Source organism: Camellia sinensis, chromosome 4 (assembly GCF_055761805.1).
Source record: "Camellia sinensis isolate YWXY chromosome 4, ASM5576180v1, whole genome shotgun sequence".
NCBI lineage: Eukaryota > Viridiplantae > Streptophyta > Magnoliopsida > Ericales > Theaceae > Camellia > Camellia sinensis.
In genome coordinates this window covers 138,897,069-138,922,139 of record NC_138964.1, presented here as the reverse complement: position 1 = coordinate 138,922,139, position 25,071 = coordinate 138,897,069, and the positions used below count along the sequence as shown (strand labels likewise).

The following is a 25,071-nucleotide window of genomic DNA, read 5'->3' as shown; positions in this document are numbered from 1 at the left end:
CATTGTTTTTTTAATTTTTAGGAACTGGACAGTTACGGAACAAATGTGTCCGTCGCTTAGACACATGTAAAACACATGGCAAGTTAAAAGAAAATAAACATGGATCCAATGATTAATTGAAATGTTAGTCTTTATAATTTTAAGCTATATTTTCAAATAAAGTATAGGTGCCTGGTGCAGGTTCTACATTTAAGTGCTAGATTCATCTAATTCTCATGTCTGAGGACAAAATGACACCGCAAAATATTCATGTTTCTTAATATTCTTCTTTTATTTTCAAGAGTGAAATGGTGTTTACAAGGTCAGATAGAGCATTACATGTATTATATGGAAGTTTCATGCATCACTATATAGTAAACTTGAATTGTTAATCACACTTGTAGTTGTTGGGCAAATGTCCAACTATATACATGTCTAATACATATCCCATAAGACCAAACCCTTACCTAAGCGTCGTGTGTCTGAAATGGATACATCACACAATTATTAGAGTTCATCTCAACATAGATTTCAAGAACTCTTAAATCTAAAATCTTTGATTTGTTTGTCAATAGAGCCATTTTAAAAAAGGGACAAACTTCACATTATCCTTGTGTGGTATAGGCCATGGTCACATAACCCCTCTTATCATTTGGAAAAATCACTCAACCCCCTTTGGGCTGTGGACTAAAACGCATCGTCACAATTTCCATCCAAATTAACTGAAAGCTCATTACACACGTCTATGAATTGAAAAGCCTAGCTCACACTTCTTCTTAAAACCCAAGTATTAAGGAGAGAGAAACTAGAGCCTTATAACTAGCACATATGAGGCAACTCCAGGCGATGTGAGACACATTCCAACACACCCTCCTGGACCACAACATACAATAACCGGACAAATGGTACGTCAATCACAGGGCCAACCAAGCTCCGATACCAAATTGAAAAGCCCAACCACACTACTTAAAAATTCAGGTATTAAGGAGAGGGAAACTAGAGCTTTATAACCAGCACAAATGAAGCAACTCCAGGCAATGTGAGACACATTCTAACACTATGTTGTGGGAACCATTTTTCTAAGACAAAAATACTCTTATTAAACTTCAAGTTTTACAAAAAAAAAAAAAAATGCCATTTTCTTCTCTCTTTTCTATTTCTCTATCCTACTCCCTCCTCCCCCTCACTCTATTTTTTTCTTCCTCTGTTGATAGGGAAATTATGTGCACATGACCTATACCAAGGAGGTAAAGTGTAATTTGCACTTAAATTAATATTAGGACTTCATATCACACTTCTTTACCAACATATAGAGTGAAGAAAATATTTTTTATACTAGCATGATATAACAAAAATAAAAATATTTGCATGTAAAAAGCAGAGTAGGGATTATATTGATATCTATACATAAAAGTAAATATACATATTTATTGTAGTGCAATGTGAAAAAAGGAGCAAGTTTTTTTCATGTAGATTGTAGGGTCAAATCCCACGAGGACCAAACATCCCAAACCTTGGGGCCACTAGAGGTTTGCCCAGTCGTTAACTTCAAGGTCCCGGGATTAGTTGAGGTGTGCGTAAGCTGGCCCAGACATCCGGTTATCAACAACAACAACAAAAAAAGTATGGTAGTGGTGCTTGCTTTGTATTGTTAAAACAGACTATTTTACATTTTCTTTTTCTGACAGCAGACATTTTCTTGGTATTTCTAGAAGGGTGCGTAGTTACATCAGAAAGGTTTGGCTTAATAAAACAGCGTAGATGAAATGAAGAATAATCACTATCAGTACACTCCTTGATTTACAGATTAGTCAGAAAGAACTTAGAAATCAAATTTAGATTAGCTCAAGTTCCAACTACCAGTTTAACGTGTATTGCAATGCATCCTTCAAGGCTATTTATGTCAACAGATCATAATGGGATAAATCATGGGAACTTAAATTACTAATCCATAAGCAATAGGAAGTGGTAACTCCCTGGGTCAGGAGTACCTCAAATACGACTCTAGCATGAAATAATATATAAAATATGCATCATACGAGCAAGAAAAGAACCAGAGTATACCGCAAGTGATGTGTCCTTCGCCGTGACATGGAGTTTGTATACAATACCATATTGAAAAAGCAAAAACCTCAAGCTTAAAATTGTTTCAAGTATCTGGCCTCTCAATGTTTGGATATGCATCTGCAAGACAAAAAGAGTAACTCTCTTAATAAAAGCGGTTAAAAAGCAGCAAAAAGCAATAATCACAGGTCAAACTTTTGGAATGAGTTAGAAATTGAAACCAATACTTTAAAAGATTCCCAAGGTTAACAATAATTAAGTAAAGGAAATAATGAAAGCAACACAACCACATTTGTGAAACTGAAGAAGGAATTGAGAAATGTAAAAGTTTTTTCTTTCGCAACAATTTTGCTCCTTTATCAAAATTTTAGAAGTATGCCTTTAGCAGGCTTCCCATGTTTGTTTAATTTTCTGACATAATATATATATATATATATTTTTTTTTTTTTTCTTACTTTTTAAAAGAAAGATTAAAATGGTCTAGCTACCTTCCCCAACCCCCTTACAACCGGGAGAGAGAAAAAAAAAAAAAAAAAAAAAAAAAATTTGCTCAAGCTCAAGCAAAGAGAAGTTACAATGTGGTCAAATTAACACTCCTATGACTGAAAAGAGAAGGAAACAGGAAATTATGTTGGCGACTTTCTAGTATCATATATAAAAGAAACAAAAAGACAAAGAATAAGAGAAAAAAGATGAGAGTAGTGTCTCATCTAAGCAACACAGTTACTGAGAACCACCTGTTCTTCGTCCCACCATGATTCCCAGCTACTTTCTCCCTTTACACCGACTCCACCTTTATACAGAAGCCAACTAGTCCAATCATCAAAATCTTCGACAGTCCTGTTCATTGCATCAAAGAATTATAAGACAAATAAGGCCCGGTTAAGCCTCCAAAACCTGCACAATATAATGTTTCAAATGGGGAAAGCAGCAAAGTAGTAGTTGTACATGAGATGCAAAATTCAAAGCTACAGAGAAAATGATACATTGAACCAACAATACATAAACCACAGAAGATTTGAGGTAGTTTAAAAAAAAAATAAGAAATGATTTAATACTTACTTTTGCCACTCAAAACCAGAGGGGTTGAAGATATAAGGAGCAAACAGCCACGAGATGACAAGGAACCAACTGCTGAGAGTCAGCAGAACGAAAGATACAGCACCACCCTCCGTGTACCCATATGCGAGGTAAACTATAAGCAGCAGTGCTACTTCGAGCCTTTGGAAAAAAAGAGTTGTAAAGCAAAGTGTTACATATCATTCATAAAATCCCCATCCCCTCCCTACAAAAATAATTAGTATGAGAAAATTCAATCATTCATTTTGATCAAATATACACTCACGCCTTGACGAAATGACTTCTTGAATAAAGCCTGTAATTATCAGCAAACTTGATGTGACGTACAACAAAGCCTCTGCCTGTTGCTCTGTACTGTAGGTGATATTTCACAAAGCATATGTAATCAATTAATTGTGCCCTAAAAACTGTATATATATATAAGCATCCTAATTTCAAACAACAGATGGGGGTAGCATACTTTTGCACCACCATGGAGGATAGTACGTCCAAAATAATGAGTTCTAGTTCCTAATGAGAATGTGAAAAAGACAGAACATAGCTGAAGCTGCATTGTAATGAAGCTGAAAATCGCCTGTAAAATATAGCATGGAAGATGATCAAAATGATGAAATATTGCACTAGGTAATGAGAATATATTCAGCCCGATAAAACTTCAATCAGAGTATAATAACTAAGATGACAGAAAAATTTAGATGTTTGTCGATGAATATGACATATTTAGAGGAAATGTGATCTTGACTTGTCAAAATTAGATGGGCCAACCTGCAGCAATCCCATTTCAAGAATGAAACCCATTATCATTGGAACGGCAGTAAAAATTCCAATCTGGACCAAGAATTGAGCATTTAAAACTGCATTCAGTGCAGTATTACCCAGCATTTTAGCTGTCTTTGAAATTCCTTCATCAAGACCAGAGAAAGCCTGAAAGATTTAGAAGCAAATCACTAAAGGTTAAATATCTGAACGGGGAAAAGTGCTAGCTATTACCGAACTAAAAAAAAAATCCTACAGTTGTCCATCCAATCAAACAGGCTGATATGACAGTAAAGCAATTAGAAACCTAAACAACAGATTCAATTGAAGCAGAAAGAACATACTACCCAACTACTACATGCATAGAACAAGGTATGTTGCCGTTATTGCTGTAAACGCTTTGTTTTCCTTCAAAGAAAAAAAAACTATGAATGCATCCATCCTGTCAGGGATCATCATTTGACCAGCTCGAGGGGTGACCAAAGTACACGGAGGCAGCACAAGCCCAGCATACCATGGTCTCCAACTTTTCAAATTTTTATGACATACCAAAACCATAGTTATTAGAATGTTCCAAGGCTTTTTAACTGTTGCAGCAAACTGAAGACTTGAAAGCTTCGTTACCACCAGGTGTTCAACTAGTACAAACTGATGCATGTAAAATAGTGGCATCAAGCACACCTACGCCCAAGGAAGCACGGGTGCGGGTGCGGGTGCGGGTACGAGTGCGGGTACGCCGATTCGGCAAAACTCAAAAAAAGTACGATACGGGTACGACTGCAGTACGTCGATATATATATATATATATTTTGAAATATAATTATGATTAAAGGATCCAACTTACAAATTAAAATTAAATATCAAAACTAAAAAAAGAATTACTCATTTTCCTATAATTTAAAACCATTAAGCGTTAAAAATAATATTTGTGAAATCTCTCACTTTGACATGTTATGCACTGTGAATTTGTGATCATAATTTATTTTTAAAATCTTTCTTTTTGCTCATCAATTTGCTATTTTCATAGGGTGAGACCAAAGAAATAACAGGAGACCAAAGAAAGATTTAAAGTTAATTGCCAACAGTAAAGGAAAAAAAATTATCAATTGGGGCAGGTTTTCAATTGCAATTTGCATAATACATAAAATTGCATCATTCTCAACCACTACTAATCAACTAATACAGTATCAATTTTTAATGTTTTGTGCATAAACTTCAAAGTTTGTTATGATTAAAGATTTTATAAAGAAATTCTAGGAGGATCTGAAGCAAAAGCATAATGCATAGTCATACACAGAACTACCCTTTATAGGCCTTGTTATTTTTTTTGGTTCAAATTGCTTTTTAAAAACATCAAAATCATTTGCTGATATGCTTATACAATTTATACAGACAGACAGAACAACAGAGAAACATCAAAATTACTGATCTGCAAGGGCACCAAAAAAAAATAAAAATAATAAAAATAATTGCTGATCTGCAAGGGCAAAAAAAAAATATTAAAAAAAAGGCCCTGGCGTACCCATGCCGTACCCGAATAAACCAAACGTACCGGACCTTCTTTTGCCATATCGGCACGCGTACCCGCACCCGGTAAGTACCCGGTACTCGTACGGCATTATTTTTGGAGTACCCGTGCTTTATAGCCGACGCCAGTATGTCTTTTGATAACAACAATTGTAAAAATTGACAATCATAAATGTTAAATAATTAAAGTCACACGGTCTCTCATGACTTAACTTTGGAACAACTGTTGACCTAAAATCTCTATTATTAGCATCTTACGATTTGCGATTCAATTCATGATTCAATTCGCAATTTTTGCAAGATCAATATGAATCTATCAATGAATCTATTTTGGAAGTGAATTTATAGTGAATCGCACGATTCATGATTCGATTCACTTTTTACGATTCATGCAATTCTTAAAACTATCGTGTCCGATATATTTTTGACTATTTTTTTCTCCATCTTTGTAGTTAAAATGACATAATACAACTTTTAATAGCGTTTAGTGCCAAAATAACTAATACATATACATGATTTGTTGTCATTTTAGTGATCATGGAGTTTTTAATAAGTTCCAATCAGATTCAGTCAATCTAACATGTTATTAACCTTTCCTCATTTTTTTCCCTTCAAAATCATAATATATCTGCTTTAAGATTAAAATAACTTACATATTGCTATTTTATTAAATTAAATATAGTTGAATATTGCATGGGTGAGGTCAGTTATACTTTTTAAAATATTTTAGGCTTACATAATTTTGTTATTTGGTCATTATTACTTGGAAAATATGTATGCTTATTGTCTAAATATCAATATTGTTGTTAAGTTATTGTTACTTTGAAAATTGAGAATTTGTTTTTGTTTACTATCTTTATTAAGAATGGTTGATAAGAAATATCAAAAAAAGGGAAAAAGGTAAGATGGTGATCTTACATAGAAATCTTCGTTAACTTCTTACCGATTAAACTACGTGACCATCATTAAAAACAACATTTTCATCGATTTAAGTCTAAATATTTTATATTTATAAGATATATTTAGCATTCAAGGGTGTAGATATATTTTTCTAAGTAATATAGAAAAAGTGACCAAATCTTTACGATTTACGATTCGAATCCTGATTTGAAAACTATGCCTAAAATTGTTTCAGAGCTTTGGTTTTTGGAGGTATTGGGTTAAAATCTTCTGTGTGTTTGCTTACTTCATGTTTATATTTGTGGACTTCGTTATTTGTGGTTTGCTTGCATTCTATCCATCTGTCTATCTATCCCTCCACATGAAAGCCGAAGTTGTATGTGAGGGAGTGTGTGAGACCTGATATACATTGTTGGGCTCATTCCTTAGTAGCTTATGTTTTTAGAGAAGTTGGGCCCAGTTTAACAAAGCAGGAATGTTTTGGCTTTGAATCACAATTTTTATAATAGTTGAACGAGTTTGAAAAACTCATGAAGGATCATAGAGAAGTGTCTAGACACCATTTAGTAGGCATGTTGAGCATATGAATAGGTAATGTACACCCTCTCTACCAGCTGAAGCTTCGGGGCAACTGGTCACCTAACAAGCATTATATGAAAATGCAGCGAGCTGATAACAAAGGTATCCAAAATATACTTCTCTATTATTGAAATGAATTATTGACTATGCTGAATACAATATTCAATAGGGAAAATATGAAAGCCCTATAGTGCTAAATACATGTATTATGACTAAACTACCCTCATAGACTTATTAATGTATCATAGAAGATCTCACACAAGCCTACTTTGAAATGTAAATAAAAAAAATTATATAAAAAAAAAAAAGAGAGAGGACAGAAAAAAGGAAAAAAGAAAAGAAAAGAAGAGAAGATAAATATGAAAAGGCAGGATGTAAGTATGCCAAATTACCAGGTAAGCTCTTCCATATAAGAATACATATACTGTAAGAACAGTCATCTGCAATTAAGCCAAATTGTTATAAGATTATTCAAGAAACTTGGCATCTCAAAACATCAATACATTATGGATCATATAGGAAGAACCGAAGAGGAACACGTTAAAGGGAAGGATTTAGTACCATTGTGCACACGTAATAACCGACAGTTGTGAAGAAGAAAGAAAGCATTCTAAAGAAGTCAAAAAGCTGTCCAAGTCTATATACATCCCTGCTTAGAACTTGCTCTCCATTTCCACCAGCAACTTTACCTTCAAATAAGGCAATTTGATTCAACCCAACATCTCTTCCCTTTCCAACCTATATTGAGAAGCAATCTGTCAAGAAACAACCTAGAATATCTTTACTTCAACTAGAAACACGCACATATTACTGTAACAAACCTGAATGTATTCATGGTGCGTAATGTTACCCTGCCTTAATGTGGAATTAAACCCTGCAGAAATTTTATGTATTTCAGAAAAATATAAAAACAAGACATATATGTATAAATTCACCTTGCAAGAAAGCTATGTTTTACGAGAAAAGTCACAATTTGGGACTGGTCTCTCTTCGGAAATAACTAGATCATTGATGTTTGAACTGAAACAATCCAATGTTTCAATCCTCCCATCATGATTAATTAGGAGAACCTATGCCAAGATGTGTGCATGCAGATGTGCACATATTACAAATAGTCAGTATGAGAAAAGAAATGGCAGGCATAATGTTTTAGTACTGCAAAAAGGCCAAGTAGTCTCTTTATGCCTAAATCACATGCAACCAGCCCCAGACAGATCCCTGATAAATGATAACGATTTTTCAACAATAAACTCACTAAATGAGAAGGGATATTACACAGGAAACTCTCTCTTTCTTTATAACTGTAATTCCTTACGCACAGAGTATCCAGTTATGAAATCAAAACTGAATTCTCCCAGAAATTGTAATCCAGATGCCAAGATGGACAAAAATATAAGAACAGTTAATGTGTTCCTTTCATCCAAGAATATAGTCCACACAATACAAGAATTGCAGCAGATCATGAGGGCAGAATGTGATTCAAGTGGGAGGAAGAAATCTTGCAAGTGTGATGCAGAGTAATCAAGGCAATGAAGAGCAAACACATGAATATAAGTTTAGTTCTATCTATGAATCTATTGTAGACATGATACCAAGTTTTTCCCAAACCCGCATGGCGGAAGACACTTGTATAAGTGTGTGTCTAGTGTTACTTAAGTTTGGTCCAAAATAGATATATCATGCTTCTTTGGCACGAGAACTGTCAAATTTATGCTCTTTCATTAGAGAGTTGATCATAAAGTTTCACAAAGAGTACTAACGTGAAGTGTGATCTCTAAGGAAGTATGCACAGATGTTTTTATGCTTAATAATGCATTCATGTTCATGCCAAAACTTAACTATTTTGTGAGCTACAAATGACAGCCATACACCCATGTTGGACACTGGTTACTCACACAAGAAAAAATCATCAATTACTTTAAAAGATGCATGCTGCCTCTTTCTTGGGATTAGAAAGACTACAAAAAGGTACTATTTAATTGCTTAATGTCATATATATATAGGTTTCTGTAACCTTAATTACAACTCAGAATGAAGTACCAACAATAAATTAAGAAATTAGTGGCCTCCTACATGCTTACCTGCATATATATCTTCACTAATATTAATAACACGTGATGCTTTACTAATGCCACCTCGAGATATATGAAAGATTCGATCAAAGACATCTGGATGTCCGTAGTGCATACGAACTCTGCAACATTTTGTTGTAAAATAAATTAAATACTTTCACAGGAAAAACAGGACATTGTATGAGTATGTTAGATAAATCATATGAAGTCAAACTAGCCAAAATAAAGATCAACTTTCCATAATCGCTTTAGAAGTGTCTAGCAATTCTAATGAAATGGAATCCCCACCTTTTTTAGATAACATTTTATGCCAAAATTGATCTATACTACTAAAGTCATCACAAAAGACAACAAAGATTCAGAGTACGCTCAATTTAAGATAACAAAACTACAATCATTCCATTTTCATGGGACATCCATGTACTCTCTGAAATTTTTTGTATCTCTAACAAGCACATACAATACACAATGAATGCAACCAACTCATATTACAGGTAAAAGATCATCACCTCTTTCTATCAAGAGGTAAATAAAATAACAGTTTAAAAAAATAAAGGAAAATAATGGGCAAGATACAAGGAAGATAGATCCTAAAAAATAAAAGAACAAAAGCTCATACACTAGTGCTGCAAATGAGTAAGAACTGCCTCAAGCTTAAACCCCCATTTTTAACTAATGTACTAGTTCTTAATTAAGCCTATCAAGAAACCATGAAGCCATCACAAGCAATTGATCAAGAAACACTGGTCAGCTCTCTTATCAAAAGGAAATAATTTCATGAACATCTTTCATGAACATGACCATTACAACAAAATCTTCAGGAATATTGGTCAATTAAATATTATATTACAACCATTTAGGACAGTAAAGTAGATGCAACACTTTCCAGCCAACATCCTTGGTAGTCCCCATTACAGGGGTAGGTAGCTGATGCAGTCAATTAGAGGTTCCAACGGATACAATCAGAGGTCAACCTAAATGAAGCACGGATCAAGGCAAAAATTTTGCAAAATCAGGTCTTACAGCCAATTTCTACTATTTGCAGAAATTAAGGCTCGAACCCAACGAGCTACGGGGCTTAAAACCAAACTCTAAGAAAGCAGAAAAATAAGAATTCGAGAAATATCAAAATAAGAAAATTGTCCAACAAAAAATAAGAAAATGACTTTCTCAAACAAAGAGTGCGGCCATATATAAAAGACTAACTGATTACTTCATGCTAAAATACTTATGAAGACAGTAAGTTACAAAAACAAAAAACATGGAGACAAGCGGCTTACATGCTACCATTAATAATGAAGTGGCAAGCAGCTTACTTGCAACCACTTAATGACAAGCAAGTGACAAGTGGCTTAGATAGAACAACCTTAATGACAATTAGGTTGCAAATTGCACATAAGTAGCCACCCCAAGGACAAGTGGTTTATAACTGGCCACCTCCTAAGGATGTTACCTTACAACTAAGGAAATTTAAAAACTAACTTGTAAAATATATTAATCCTAAATGTAACAATTACATTTAATCACAAATTTTGATTAAAAAAACAACTCGAATTTTTTCTTTATCACAAAGCACTGTAAATCGCCTTTAACAAAAAAATAGGCTTGGATCTTTTATCACATTACTAACGATTTTTCCCCACCCACACTCTAATCCAGCTAGCACATTCCCAGTAGCCCTTTTGTGACAAATTGCACCCCAGTACCCTTTTTCCTTCTTGAGTCCCCTTTACTCTAGGTAGCCCTCTCCTATGTGTGGGTACATGGTCTCAACTTGCCACATGGCACCTCTAGGTCACCTTTATATCAACTCCACATAACTATTGGTCCCCTATATTAGCCTCATAAGGTGGCACATAAACCACTCATATATGGATATTTCATGATCAGTTTAACATCAACTTATGTTACCATGACCAGTTTAACATCAACTTTTTGAGCTACCATGCAGTATAATATGCTCCCTACATTCTGATAAATGCTCACTAGCTTAGCAGGCAGAATGTATTTATCAACCTGATCTGAAGCCAAAAAAAAAAAAAAAAAACACTTAGCTTCTTCTAGATAATTCAATCACAAGTTACAAACTACTACTCACTTGAGTGGATTTGCCAAAACTCGCTGGCCCAAGGTCACAAAACTAGTCTCTTGATTGGACATAAACCAAGCTAAAGATGAGACACTGCAAAAAATCAAACAACAGAAAAATAGGTAAAAGAGATCAGACGGCAAGAAAATAGGAGTTGCCCCAATGAGAAGAAAAAGTGCGCCAAACCTTCCTGTGAACACATGCTCTCTAACACCAAGAATAGTTGGATGTCGAAGGCCATGATCCGCCCGAAATTCCTCTAGAAGATTTCTCATTTTCATTGCCTCCTCAAGATAGTTATCCTACAAAACAATAATGGCATAATTCATTTAAAATTAGAGCTACATCCCCCCATGCTAATATAAAAATGTGTTAATTACATAAAGGTTCAAAACGCCTCCGGTCACAAACATTCGTATGGAATTAATATAGAAGATGTCTGTTAGAATTTCCCATCTTTACCTTCACCTACTCCACTACACACTCCACTTCACCTAACCCACTATCACCTCCACTACACCTACTACCACATTTTCTTCTATATTCCCATCTTTACCTTCACCTACTCCACTACACACTCCACTTCACCTAACCCACTATCACCTCCACTACACCTACTACCACATTTTCTTCTATATATAGATTGTATAGGAATCTTGTAATCTATCAATCAAATATCAATCAATAATACATCATTTTTTTACATGGTATCAGAGCGATAAGATTTAGGCATATACTCCTTTCTTTCCGGCGGGCAGCCGGCCGGCAACCTTGCCTTCGCTGCCCGCGGGAGTTTTTCAACAACATCACCAAACCAAACACCAGAAACCCTATTCTTTATCACTTTCTCTCTCTACAATAGCACGTACCCAGCAAACTGCCCGAAAATCCACCGGCGGCAAGGCACCCAGGAAGCAACTGGCGACCAAAGCTGCCCGGAAGTCAGCTCCGGCGACCGGAGGAGTGAAGAAGCCCCACAGGTTCCGGTATGCTTCTTGACGAAGTTCTCGTCGGCGAACTTTGATCCGTAGATGGATTCGCCTCCTGTGCCATTTCCGGCGGTGAAATCGCCTCCTTGGCACATGAATCCAGGAATCACGCGATGAAACGACGAGCCCTTGTAGTGCAAAGGCTTGCCGCTCTTTCCAACTCCTTTCTCGCCGGTGCAAAGTGCACGGAAGTTCTCCGCCGTGCGGGGAGTGGTGTCGGCGTAGAGCTCCATTACGATCCTCCCGGCCGATTGACCTCCGACGGCCATATCGAAGAACACCTTGGGGTTTGCCATTCTCTCAGAGCACTGAGCTTCTGATCCGAAAGCTCCCATTTCAGAGGCTGGTCAGAGAGATCGCTCTGGTTTTTTCTTTCTTCTCCTGTTTGGGTTTCTGCTAAAATGACTGGCTTCTTAGTTTCAATTTCTCTCTCTCTCACAGTATCCCTCTCTTTCCTTTCTTTTTATTTTAATCTTCCCATTCCCTTTTCTCCTTATTATTCTATCCTCTTTTCCATCCAAAACCATTATCACACATCCACCGCCCATATCCCCCACTTTCTTTATACCCATCTTTTATTTTATTTTATTATATATATATATATTAAAATAATCAATCATAACATCAAACCCCTCTGCTGGTTCCACCCATGTGAGCTTGTCCTCTCTTATTATTATTCTTATTATTATTATTATTATTAAAAAAAAAAAAAAAAAAAAAAAAAAAAAAAACAAACAAACAAACAAACAGGCAGACGACGAACTTGCACAATAGACTCATTTTATTCATATCAGGATCAACTCCGATCACCATTTTACACAAAAAAAAAAAAAAAAAAAAAAAAAAAACACAAAAACAACAACAACCTCATCCACAGGCGGAATTTTTTTCTCCTCTACTCTACTGCAGGTCTCTTCTTTTTGCCTCCGTCCTGGGCAGCCCTTGCCGGTGTTGTCTCCATATTTCCCACTCCACTGGGCATGATCACTACTCCCTGCTCCTCCACTGCAGCATATGGCGGCCCTCCAAATCGGAACATCACGGTGGCCTTCCGCTTCAGTTCCTTATTTTCTGCCTTTAGCACACTGATCTCTGCTCGCGCATCCTTATACATGCGTTGGAGCAGAGCCAGCTGGGAATTTAAATGCTGCACCTCATTTGTCCTACTCTGCAGCCGGTTCGACAAATTTGTGACCGCCGTCATGGTTTCCACGCATGACTTCAGAGTATACTGATTAGCCTCAATATCAGTTTGCACCGCCATTTTTTGCTCCACCGACCGCATCGGAAAGTTCAATGGAGCAAAACCAGAGGTGTTTGGTTGAGGTTCACTGGCCACCGCACCAGTTATTTCTCTTGTGGGCTCGTTCAGTTCTGGAAAGAGCGTGAGCAGGTTCTGGGTAGCTGGACGGGAAGAAGAGGCCATGTTTTTGGGTTGCTAAGTGTTTCAGCGAAATAGCAATTTCAGACTGGTAATGTTCGGAAGGGTTGGTGACAGAATGGCAACAAAGTGTTCCACAGTTTCTCTCTCCGCAGAGGCAGAGTTTTTTCAGCGAAGGGTTGGTTTCAGAGGTTTCAGAATGGTATGCCTCAGCCTCAGCCTTCGTCTTGGTTAAATAGCCGAGGCAGCCACGCGTATCGCGCGCCTCTTGCCGCCCGACAAACTGGCACGCCTTTTCATGGCACATCTTTTGACAAAGTGGACACGCCTTTTGATGGCACGCCTTTTGATGAATTGGGCACGCCTTTTGATGGCACGCCTTTTGACAAAATTGGGCACACCTTTTGAGGGTGCAACTTTTTAAGGGTCCGACAAGACTCTGTAAACTGTCCCGACATAGATTCCGGTTAGTTTCTACAAGGGTCCGACAAGACTCTGTAAACTGTCCCGACATTGATTCCGGTTAGTTTCTACAAGGGTCCAGCAAGACTCCGTAAACTGTCACAACAACTATCACAACATTGTCTGCTACAACGGTCCGACATGACCCCATAAACTGTCTTCTACAACGGTCCGACATGACCCCATAAACTGTCTTCTACATCGGTCTGACACCACCATACAGTGTCTTCTACCACGTTATGACACCCCCATACAGTGTCATCTACAACATTATGACACCACCATACAGTGTCCTCTACCACGTTATGACACCACCTTTCAGTGTCTTCACCAACGGTCTGACACGACCATACAGTGTCTCCTATCCTTTTTTATTTTTATGTATTTTCTTGTTTTGTTACTCTCTCCAAACTCAAGTTGGTTAGTTTCTCTCCTCCTTGAGTTTGCGGGGGGCTGTTAGAATTTCTCATCTTTACCTTCACCTACTCCACTACACACTCCACTTCACCTAACCCACTATCACCTCCACTACACCTACTACCACATTTTCTTCTATATTCCCATCTTTACCTTCACCTACTCCACTACACACTCCACTTCACCTAACCCACTATCACCTCCACTACACCTACTACCACATTTTCTTCTATATATAGATTGTATAGGAATCTTGTAATCTATCAATCAAATATCAATCAATAATACATCATTTTTTTACAAATCGAATTACAAATTAAATGGTAAACAAAAACACATAGATGCACATTTCTAAATTATGGTAAGAAAATAATAGAAAGTCAATGCCACAACCATTTGCTGACTGCTGAAGCATACACATTAAGAACATTAAACAAAATGAGAATACTAATATCAGGTGAGAACATGCTTCTACCAGCAAGCCATAAATATCATCCCTATATTCCACCATGCAAGCCCAAGACATTTAAAAAAAAAAAAAAAATGAAAAAGAAAACCAAAAACGAATACAAAGTAAATTCCTAGAATTTTTACTATTTGTTTTGATGCTTTCTACACAAGTAAAATAAACATCCCAGCAAATAGATTTGTGGTATGAAAGGTGAATCCCACAAAACATCCCATATCTAAGCTTTGCACAGCTTAACATAGGCATTTTGAGCCCAAATTATACCTTGAACATTAAGGAATCATTTGAAAGTATGCATGTCTAAAAATTCATTGTCAGCATATTGTCACGGCCTTGGTAGTTTCCAAGCTATCTGTGCGGCACTTAGACAATCATAAGTTTTACTTTGTGATGCTAAGTCAGCCTAACCCACAAACTTGCAAGAAAGACAAGTAAAAAGACAGAGAGTTTAAAAGAATGCCTTTGTATTCAATTTGAGAAAGCTTACACAACTCTTGGATTATTAATGGAGCAAATGAGCCCCTCTCCTATTTATAGGCATCTTAGGTCTTCTTTAGAATATTTCAAAGCATACAAGAAAAGGACTATGGAGAAGAGTCTCATGGAAGCCTCCCTTATCCTACAAGAGGGTTCTAGAATCCTCCCTAAAAATATCTATACAAACATCTACCTCATCCTAGAAGTAGGTACAAGGATCTTTTACCACCTCCATTTCTCTAGAAGCTTCTATTGCTTCCATTCTTCCAATCTTTACTTAAATGCTATAAAACCTATTCTAGATCTTTCGATGTACATTATAGAATTATGTACCATATTTCCACATTTTCCCTAGTCTTCTAGGAGCTTCCGGAATATTCCATTAGCCTCCCTTCGTTGAGACTTGCTCTTGGCAGGCAATTCTGTCTAGGTAATTTGGCGGGACATGACAATGTGCTGTCCAATTGCATGCGTTTCCATAAAAACAAATTGAAAGTATACACCTCTTGACAAGTATTGAATTTACACAATTTTTTCCCATTGCCTCATTAGTAAACAATCACGAGACTGCCTTTCAATCATCTACAGAAAAAACATCCAAAGCAAAACTTATCCAGCCCAAAGGTCATCCCACAGACCAAATCAGTGATGACCTCTAGCCCCATGCATAAGACACAAAATAAGATTACATATGAAATCTAGCGAAATACTATTGTGACCAATTCTCGTGAGCTTTTTCTTTATAACATCTTATATATAGTACAAGTAAGAGCAAGGAAAGTATAGAATAATATCCCTCTTACTCCCACATTTTTACCTACAAAAGCCATAACCTTTAACATGTAAAAAGGTTGCAAAACTTATTCTTGTCCACCAAGGTGATTGCCACTTCTTAAAGAATCACATACATAAAAGCACAGATCTGACAACTAAAAGCCTATGTGAGACATTATTACACACAAAAAATAAATGAGTCACCTGATTCATGTCAATGGTTTGAACAGCTTCTCCACGAGTAAAGACTATAGCATGATTTTGGTTCTCAGGCTTCCCTTCTCCAAGTTTTGGATCTCCAGGAAGTTTAATGGAATATATTTCCTGCATATGGATGAATGAGGAACATATAAACACCAAATTGATGATCGCAAAGCCCAAATTTGAAAAGATTAATACCAATATATAGCATACAAATTGACATCTTGAAAACTAAAATACAATAAAGTACAACAATCGATCTAGTGGTACAATTTAACAGATGTGAGGGTTTATTTTCCTTTATGTTCTAAAAGTATTAGCTTTTCATTTTTACAATTTAACCCATCATCAAAATAATTTTAAATTTTGATCCCTGTCATGGCCACCATAGTGTCCTCAGCATTGTCTGTGGTGTACAGGAAAAAATAAAATAAAATATTCAAGAAAATTAAAAGGTGCCCCACCACGTGTCCAACAAATGTACACCTGCCTAAGTGAAGTAAACCTGCTTCCTATCTGCATTCATATAATTTCACAACAAAAAAAAATTGCCAATCACTAGATTTGGACAAATAATAGGCTAGCGTTCTTCACTTAACAATTACTTGATGCCCTTCGAAGAAAAAAACCCACTATCTTCTTTGTTGTCATCTTAAGAAAACCATATCAAACAAAAACACCAATGGCAAGTGAATAATGTTGGGTGTACCTCTTTAGTGGAGTGTGAGACCCAATTTATTTATTGAAGTGATATTCAATTAAGTTCGGTGTTAGTTGCAATATGATCTTTGGAGACCCAATGGAGTAATTAATCAAGTTGGCAGCTAATTTATTAAGGTGTTGTTTCGTTTTTGAGTTGGGGCTAAAAAATCACAGAAGGACAAAAAAAAAAAAGGTCAAAAATCACAAAAAGACAAAAAAATATTTGCCATTCCAAAGCCAAAAAGCCAAAAAAGAATACCAAACGACCAAAAAAGTCCTAGGCTAAAAAAGTCAAAAAAATCAAAAAACCAACTAAAAAAGTCATTGCCTAACGAGCACTAAAAGACCTTTTGGTATCCTTATTTTCTCATTGGTGGAAACTTGGTGGGAGCACTTTAGAGTGCATTGGTAGTCTAATGGACACATATTCACTCTCTGTATCAAGTGCTTCAGGGATATACTCTAATTAACTTTTAAGTGCTTCACTTGCGCTTTGTTGGTCCCAGACTTGGTGGCTCTAATTTTGCTCCATCATTAGCAGTCCACATTAAAGCTTCGAAGGCCTCTTTGATGTGCTGCATCCAGGGCAGTCAATGGATTGGATTTAATCCGAATCCGACCCGAATCCAACCCAAAAAGTACTAATACATTTACATAAAAATCCGAAACGGCAATCCGAAAATCCGACCCGATCTGATAATCTGATTACTCTCAATTTGAATGAAGAAAACACAAATGAAAAAAAAAAAAAAGGGGGGTTTTTTATTGATAAATCTCATTTAGAGGTGTTCTAACCCAATAAGTCCACCAAGGAAAATTATAACCTAGTTAGTTCCATGTATTTATACTTTTATTCCATGAGGTCCTTTTTTCCTGATTTATATTGTTTGTTAGACTATTATACCCTTATGTCTATTGTTGATATGTATTACATAGAAAAATGATATACACATTTCTTTTTTGTTGCTACTTCTATCTTAGTAGTTACCATTATTCACATTTTTTTTTTTAATCAATTTCATTCACATTTGTCGTATTGTTTCATTGTGCTAGGATTTCGAAACTCTCTATTTGGTAAAGTTTAGAACTCTAGTTTACACATGGTAGTTAAATAATATTTTCCTCCATTGTTGCGGTGAAACTTCGTGTTCCTCCATTGTGTTCGAAATTCTGTGTTCGTCCATTTTTGTTCTGTGTTCGAAACTCTATGTTTGTCCATTGTTGTAAGTTGAAACTTTGTTTATATCCAGTCAATTTTGTTACAAACATATTCTTCAAAGGTGGGTTTGGTTTGATTTGGATTGGTGGAATAGTGAAATTGCATAGATTGTTAATGATAATGATAATGATGATGATGATGAAGATGAGGATGTGGGTGATTTTTTTTTTGTTTTTAGAGTGATTGAGTTTTTGGATTTCTAATTATACTACTCCCATTATTTCTATTTTTTTGTCAATCAGTGTGAATGTTCAAATTTCATATTGTTTGAAAGTCTAAGAAATAAATGTTAAAATATAGATATGGGCATAATTATATATTTTGCAAGATGCGAATGTTCACATATTATTGGTTATTTGTTACTACACTTGTTGTTTGAACAATCATTTTTTGTTACCATAAAACAATTGAAATAGTTTTTTTTTTTTTTTTTTCAATTTTGTTTCATGTTGCAGTGTTAATGTTCACATTGGTATGAATTTAGTTTTTCTAAAGTTAATTGCATGTTAATTGTAAATTGCGAACATTCACATTGTATTTTGATATGATCTTTTTTTTTTTTTTTTTTTTGAAGTTTTTTCACAAGTTAATTGTATTTTGTTTTTTTGTTTTTTTAAACTATACTTGTTAGTTGAACAATCATTTTTGTTACCATTGAACAATCGAAATAGTCTATTCACACTTTTTTCAATTTTATTTTATGTTTTCACGTTACAGTGTGAATGTTTACATTAGTATGAGTTTTTTTTATAAAAAAAAAAAACTAGTTGTATATTAATTGTAAATTGTGAACATTCACATTGTATTTTGGTATAAGTTTTGTTTTTTCGAAAGTTAATTGTATGTTTGTTGTTTTTTGTTACTATGCTTATTAATTGAACAATCATTTTTGTTACCATTGAACAATTGAAATAGTCGATTTTTACTTTTTTCAATTTTGTTTTTATGTTTTCACGTTGCAATGCAAATGTTTACATTGGTATAAATTATTTTTTTTAAGGCTCATTGTGTGTTAATTATAAATTGTGAACATTCACATTATATTTTGGTATGAATTTTATTTTTTTGAAGATTAGTTGTATGTTTATTATTTATTGTAAACATTCACATTGTACTTCAGTATGTATTTTGTTTTTTCAAAAGTTAGTTGTATGTTTGTTATTTATTGTGAACATTCACATTGTATTTTGATTTTCATTCAAATTTTTTGTTGCGTTATTTTTAAAATTTTCAAATTATAAAAAGGTTCAAAATTCAAAATTCAAAATTTGAAATTTTCTCCATGGAATGCGGGAGAGGTTTTCTCCTTAGAATAAAGGAGAGATTTTCTCCATGGAATAAGGGAAAGATTTTCTCTTTAGAATGAGGGAGAGATTTTCTCCATAAAATGAGAGACTATTGTTATGTCTTAGTATCAAAATAGAAACATGTGCAAAAAATTAGAAAAGATTTGGTTATATTATATTAAACATGACTTAATGGAATACTCAAAAAAAATATGGGTTAGATGGAATAAAATACTTAGAAAGAGGATTTATCAAAAAATGACTAAAAAAAAAAATCAAATTATATAATTGCAGCTCAATAAATAAATAGAAGGATCGGATCTGATTATCGAATTGGACATCCGAAATTATCGGATTCGGATTCGGGTGATCTATAACTGGATATGGGATAAACAGGTTCGGATCGGATTCAGATTTTGACAGATCCGATCTGAATCTGATCCATTCACAGGCCTAGCTCCATCTACAGCTGAAATCAGTAGCTTCGACGGTGCTCTTGCTGCTTCTGTTGTTGCCTTGAAGGACAGACAACTTCACTGTAACCTGTTTTGAAGTCTTTGTTCAGTCAATTTGTTTGGTGAGGTTTTTCCTCTTACTATTGTGTTTAGTTGGAATTCACCTCAAAGTGGTTGTGAGACTTTAATGTCTCGGTTGTAATCCCTTGTAAACACTTTGGTGATAGTGAAATTGGACTACGGTCTCGTGGATGTACCACACATTGAGGAACCACTTAAAATTCTTTGTAATTGTTTGATACTTTTTCCGCATATTTTTATTTCCTTTGATTGATTTACACTTCTGGGAAATCACCTATTTTTCCCAACAAATAATACTAAAGGGAAAGAAAGAGGAAAAGGAAAGAAAGGATAAAAGAATAGAAAATTCATAAGTAAAAGATCTAATTCATATACACAGTGAAACAAAAACTATGTGGAACATTGTGCAGGATAGTGGGGTTTGTAGGTTTTTGTGAAGATGATGCAAGTAAATGATCTGATTCATATAGACAGGAAAACAAAAACTATGTGGAACAATGTTGCATACCTGATCTTTCCCATGTACATCAGCTTTAACAAGCTTTGAATAGAATTCCTTTAAAACCGTTCCATCAGCTGCACCACTCTCCTCCACATGTATGAAAGCAACACGAAGTGCCTCATTCCTAACAACAAATAACAAACAATTAAAAAGCTTTAACCACTGGCTCTAAAGTGAAGCGCTTCCAAGAAGTAATCAGCTATTAACAAAGATCACACAAGGGCCCGTCCTTTTGCAGGAATTTACAGTGATGTTTCTGAAAACCAGGAAACGCTTTAGTCCTGAATCCTGACATCTCCACTCCATTCCTATATACCTACGTGTGCTGAGGATCACTCAATAAGGAGAGGGCTCCACTGGGATGGCAGCAACCTAAAACCACCTCCATGATTATTAGTTATTTCAGCTCCAAGCCTCACTTAGTAAACAAAAAGATTTCCTTCACCTCCAGGATCCATGACAACCAATTTCTTTTCAGTTCCCTTGCATGCTCCTTTGCCATCTGATTTCCCAGTTTCAGTAGTGCTTCCTTAATTCTCAATTTTTTTTGTGCGCATCAATTGTGAATTCATGCCAGATTGTAATTCATTTCTTATAATGCTATATTTTTTTAATTAAATTTGATTTATTCATTTCTAATAGTCAGCTGGAGGAAATAAATGCAAGTAGCAGACCCAAAATAACTGACACAAAGGCTTGTTGAATTGTGTATATATATATTGTTTCTAGAATTATATGCAAAAAGAATTCATTTTTCCTGTACTAGAATATTCAAGACGGGCACTTCAGATGAGGAGCCTGAGCGCATGACATTGACATCACATTCCCCCTAACACTTCAGTGTTGAAAACCTTTGAGCTACAAGATCAAATATAAGACTATTTTAATTCACACCAAGAATTCTGTTATAGTCTGTGAACACAAAGGCCTCGAGGTAAAAAAGAAACTAGTAAGTTCATATAAGATTAAAAGTTTGGTATGGAATATTCAAAATAAGTGCACTTTTTGACTTTTTATAAAAAAAATTGTAGAAAAGTAAAGAGGAGATGTTAATAGATGTTGATTGATGTGACCCAAATAAGTGTATGTATGCAAAAAAAGTGCACTTTTTTAGTGCATGCCAAACACCTACTTAATATTGAAAAGTACCTTTGCAACAAAAGAGCAATATCAGCCGCCTCTGGAGCTTTGCGCTGTTTTTGTTGCCCATAAATTTGGCAAGAAATAACATAAGTGAACTTTAAGTCAGCTTGTGCCCGTGCTTCAAAGGAAGACTGAAAACCTTGTGATGTTAGGGCTTTTGCTTGAGAAAAATCATCCTCTGTTGATACAAGAAATAGATGAGAAAGAATATCTATGCCTTTGCTTCAAATAGTACTTCGGACTGATAAGAATTCACAAAACAAAATACCTCCCGGAGATCTTCTTTCCAGGAAACTCTGTAACATTAATGCCCTTCTATAGTACATCATGCCACGTACTGTAATTCCAACCATGATAATGGACACTATTAGGATATGAAGTAAATATCTATGTCGTGTAAACTTTCCAAAGGATGCTGAAATTGAAAATAAACAAAGTTTTCACACAAGATTCAGGGAGTAATATGAACAAGCATCAACTGAATCTAACCTGTCCTAGCTAAAGTCTGGCCTCGATACGATGCCCAAAACCGAAGCTCCAAGGAAGCAGTTTCTTGAAGTTCTGCATCCCCACTATCTCTTCGACCAATCCGTTCCAAAAAGTTATCCCATTCATCTAAAAAATACAAAATAAATAAAATTATTTGCAATGACATGAACTGAGATAGCAAACAAGTGAAAAAAAAAAAAAAGCAATGCAATAGGAATCTAAAAGGTACAAAATAAATAAAATTACAAACTGTGAGATAGCATACAAGAGAACATTAAAATAAAAATATAAAAAAGCAATGCAATGCAATAGGACTCCTCATTAGTTAAGAAGGAAATTTACAAGAACCAATCTTGCGGCTTGCTAGAGTTGAGAGTTTGTCAAGGTGCTTCATCCCAACCTCCTTGAGGGTCTTGCACCTAGACACTGGTCTTAGAGACATCACCAAACCAAGACAAAGACAAGTGGCATGCCCTGTAGCTTCCCACACCTAAGGAACATGCCTCTACTACTCTTGCAACCTCCAAGCACATAAGAGGATATCAGTGCCACAACAACCCACCAACACGTCTCCACTAACAGGATGTCAGGCCATTTAGGGAGAGTCACCTGGCATTTGTACCAGCTTGGGCATGTGCCTCACACACGCCAGGGTAAGTTGGCCTCCATCACCTGACCCATCGATATACATAGATTTTCATCCTCCATAGTCTCCATGTGGTCATGTTAGAATTTCTCATCTTTACCTTCACCTACTCCACTACACACTCCACTTCACCACACAATCCACTTCACCTAACCCACTACCACCTCCACTACACCTACTACCACATTTTCTTCTATATATAGATTGTATAGGAATTGTAAACAAATTTATCAATAAATCAATAATACATGATTTTTAACATGGTATCAGAGCAGGTTTAGAACCTAATATTTTCGTTTCACCGGCGGGCGGCAACCTCACCTTAAGCCGTCCGCCGGATCTCAACCTAGTCCGTTTATTTTCTACGCTCACCTTGCCAATCAAGTCCTCCTAGCCCACCGCTGTTCTCTCTGTTCTGCATACCCGATAAATCAACCTGAGCAGTCTGATCCAGACACCCAGCCGTGATCTGCTACATCTTCAATTCATTAGGTACCGTTCTTCCCTAATTTTAGAGCCACTGAAATTTGCTAGTCAAATCACCATGGCCATGGACGTGGAAACCATGAAGTCCAGGTTTAAGCCCAGAGACGCTTCCGGTAACTGTAGTTGGACCATCTCCTTCTTGAGTGAAGTGTACGGTGCCACTGACACCTTCACTGCTGTTCAGAACAACGACGATGGCGAAGAAGCGGGGGAAGGAGAGATCGTGTCGGAGTCGAAGTCCGGCAAGGCCGTAGTCGATGAAGAACAACAACACCCACTGGAACACTCGTGGACGTTCTGGTTCAACAATCCCTCCGCCAAGTCCAAGCAAGCCACTTGGGGCAGTTCCATTCGCCCCATCTACACTTTCTCTACCGTCGAACAGTTCTGGAGCCTCTACAATAACGTACCCCATCCAAGCAAATTGGCTGTGGGAGCCTCTACAATAATGTATGAGCTGCACATTATCTGGAGGACCAAGTAGATGCGAGACATCCAAGGATCCAGCCCATGGCCACATGCATGCGAGACATCATTATCTTCCCATCCACCGCCCAAACCATTTTATATATATATATATATATATATAATCTATGCCCCACTCACATGCCCAAACCTTTTTCTCTATAAATATATATATAATCTGTGCCCCACTCACATATATTATTTTTTTTTTTGTCCACTCACTCTGTGCCCCAACTCCAACTCGAATTTTGTCCAAAGCATCGCAGCCACCAATAGTATATATATATAATCTATGCTTTCTTTATTTTATATATATATATATATATAAAGCTGTGCCAGCCAACTTTCATTATTTTATATATATATATCTATATATATATATATATATCTTTTTATTATATTATATTAAAAATAAAAAAAAAATAAAAAAAAAACGATAATATTTTTTTTTTTACACCGTCCAACTTTTTGGCCCACGGTTTTGATCCACACCAGCATATAGTTTCAAAGAGATTCGCATTTGCACAATACACTCATTTTATTTCTACCGGGGCTCAACCCCGATCAGCATTTTACAGCAAAAAAAAAAAAAAAAAAAACAAAAACAAAAACAAAAAAACAACCCTCTCCACAGGCACGATTTTTTCTTCTCTACTCTGCCGCCGGTCTCTTCTTCTTGCCTCCGTCCTGGCCGGCCCTTGACGGTGTTGCCTCCGTGTTTCCCACTCCACTGGGCATGATCACTCCCCCATACTCCTCCACTGCCGCATATGGCGGCCCTCCAAATCGGAACATCACGGTGGCCTTCCGCTTCAGCTCCTTGTTTTCTGCCCTTAGCATGCTTATCTCTGCTCGCGCATCCTTATACATGCGTTGAAGCAGAGCCAGCTGGGAGTTTACATGCTGCACCTCATTTGTCCTACTCTGCAGCCGGTTCGACAAATTTGTGACCGCCGTCATACTTTCCACACATGCCTTCAGAGTATACTGATTGGCCTCCACATCTGACAGCACCGCCATTTTTTGCTCCACCGACCGCATCGGAAAATTCAACGGAGCAAACTCCGGGGCACTTGGTTGAGGTTCCAGTGCCACCGCACCAGTTCTCTCTCCTGTTGACTCGTTGAGGTCGGGAAAGAGGGTGAGCAGCTCGCGGGAAGACGAAGCCATTTTTCTGGGCTACAAAGTGTTCCACAGTTTCTCTCTCCGAAGAGGCAGAGTTTTTCAGAGCAGGTTGGTTTCAGAGGTTTCAGAATGGTATGCCTCAGCCTCAGCCTTCGTCTTGGTTTAAATAGCCAAGGCCGATCCGCGCATCGCGCGCCACTTGCCCCCAGCCGACAAACGGGCACGCAAGCCAAGGCGCCCACGTGCCTCGCCATCA

General features: G+C 36.4%; 1 protein-coding gene across 7 annotated transcripts in view; it reads right to left on the bottom strand.

Annotated features, from left to right (window-relative positions):
• The window catches only part of GSL8 (glucan synthase-like 8), an 89,737-nt gene that overhangs the window by 1,951 nt on the left and 62,715 nt on the right, over nt 1–25,071 (bottom strand). For 4 of the 7 annotated variants that reach the window (XM_082866300.1, XM_082866299.1, XM_082866301.1 and 1 more), the window contains exons 32-48: nt 22,094–22,219; nt 21,873–22,019; nt 21,611–21,782; nt 20,468–20,585; nt 16,220–16,339; nt 11,233–11,348; nt 11,056–11,139; nt 8,967–9,079; nt 7,707–7,759; nt 7,447–7,623; nt 7,278–7,325; nt 3,889–4,047; nt 3,584–3,697; nt 3,389–3,477; nt 3,106–3,264; nt 2,781–2,883; nt 2,044–2,163 (exon numbers count right to left, since the gene is read on the bottom strand). In XM_082866300.1, coding sequence (XP_082722426.1) covers nt 2,044–2,163; nt 2,781–2,883; nt 3,106–3,264; nt 3,389–3,477; nt 3,584–3,697; nt 3,889–4,047; nt 7,278–7,325; nt 7,447–7,623; nt 7,707–7,759; nt 8,967–9,079; nt 11,056–11,139; nt 11,233–11,348; nt 16,220–16,339; nt 20,468–20,585; nt 21,611–21,782; nt 21,873–22,019; nt 22,094–22,219 — 2,018 coding nt within the window. The remainder of the gene's footprint in view (nt 1–2,043; nt 2,164–2,780; nt 2,884–3,105; nt 3,265–3,388; nt 3,478–3,583; nt 3,698–3,888; nt 4,048–7,277; nt 7,326–7,446; nt 7,624–7,706; nt 7,760–8,966; nt 9,080–11,055; nt 11,140–11,232; nt 11,349–16,219; nt 16,340–20,467; nt 20,586–21,610; nt 21,783–21,872; nt 22,020–22,093; nt 22,220–25,071) is intronic. The other 3 variants (XM_028260547.2, XM_028260545.2, XM_028260546.2) reach the window with 1 other exon arrangement.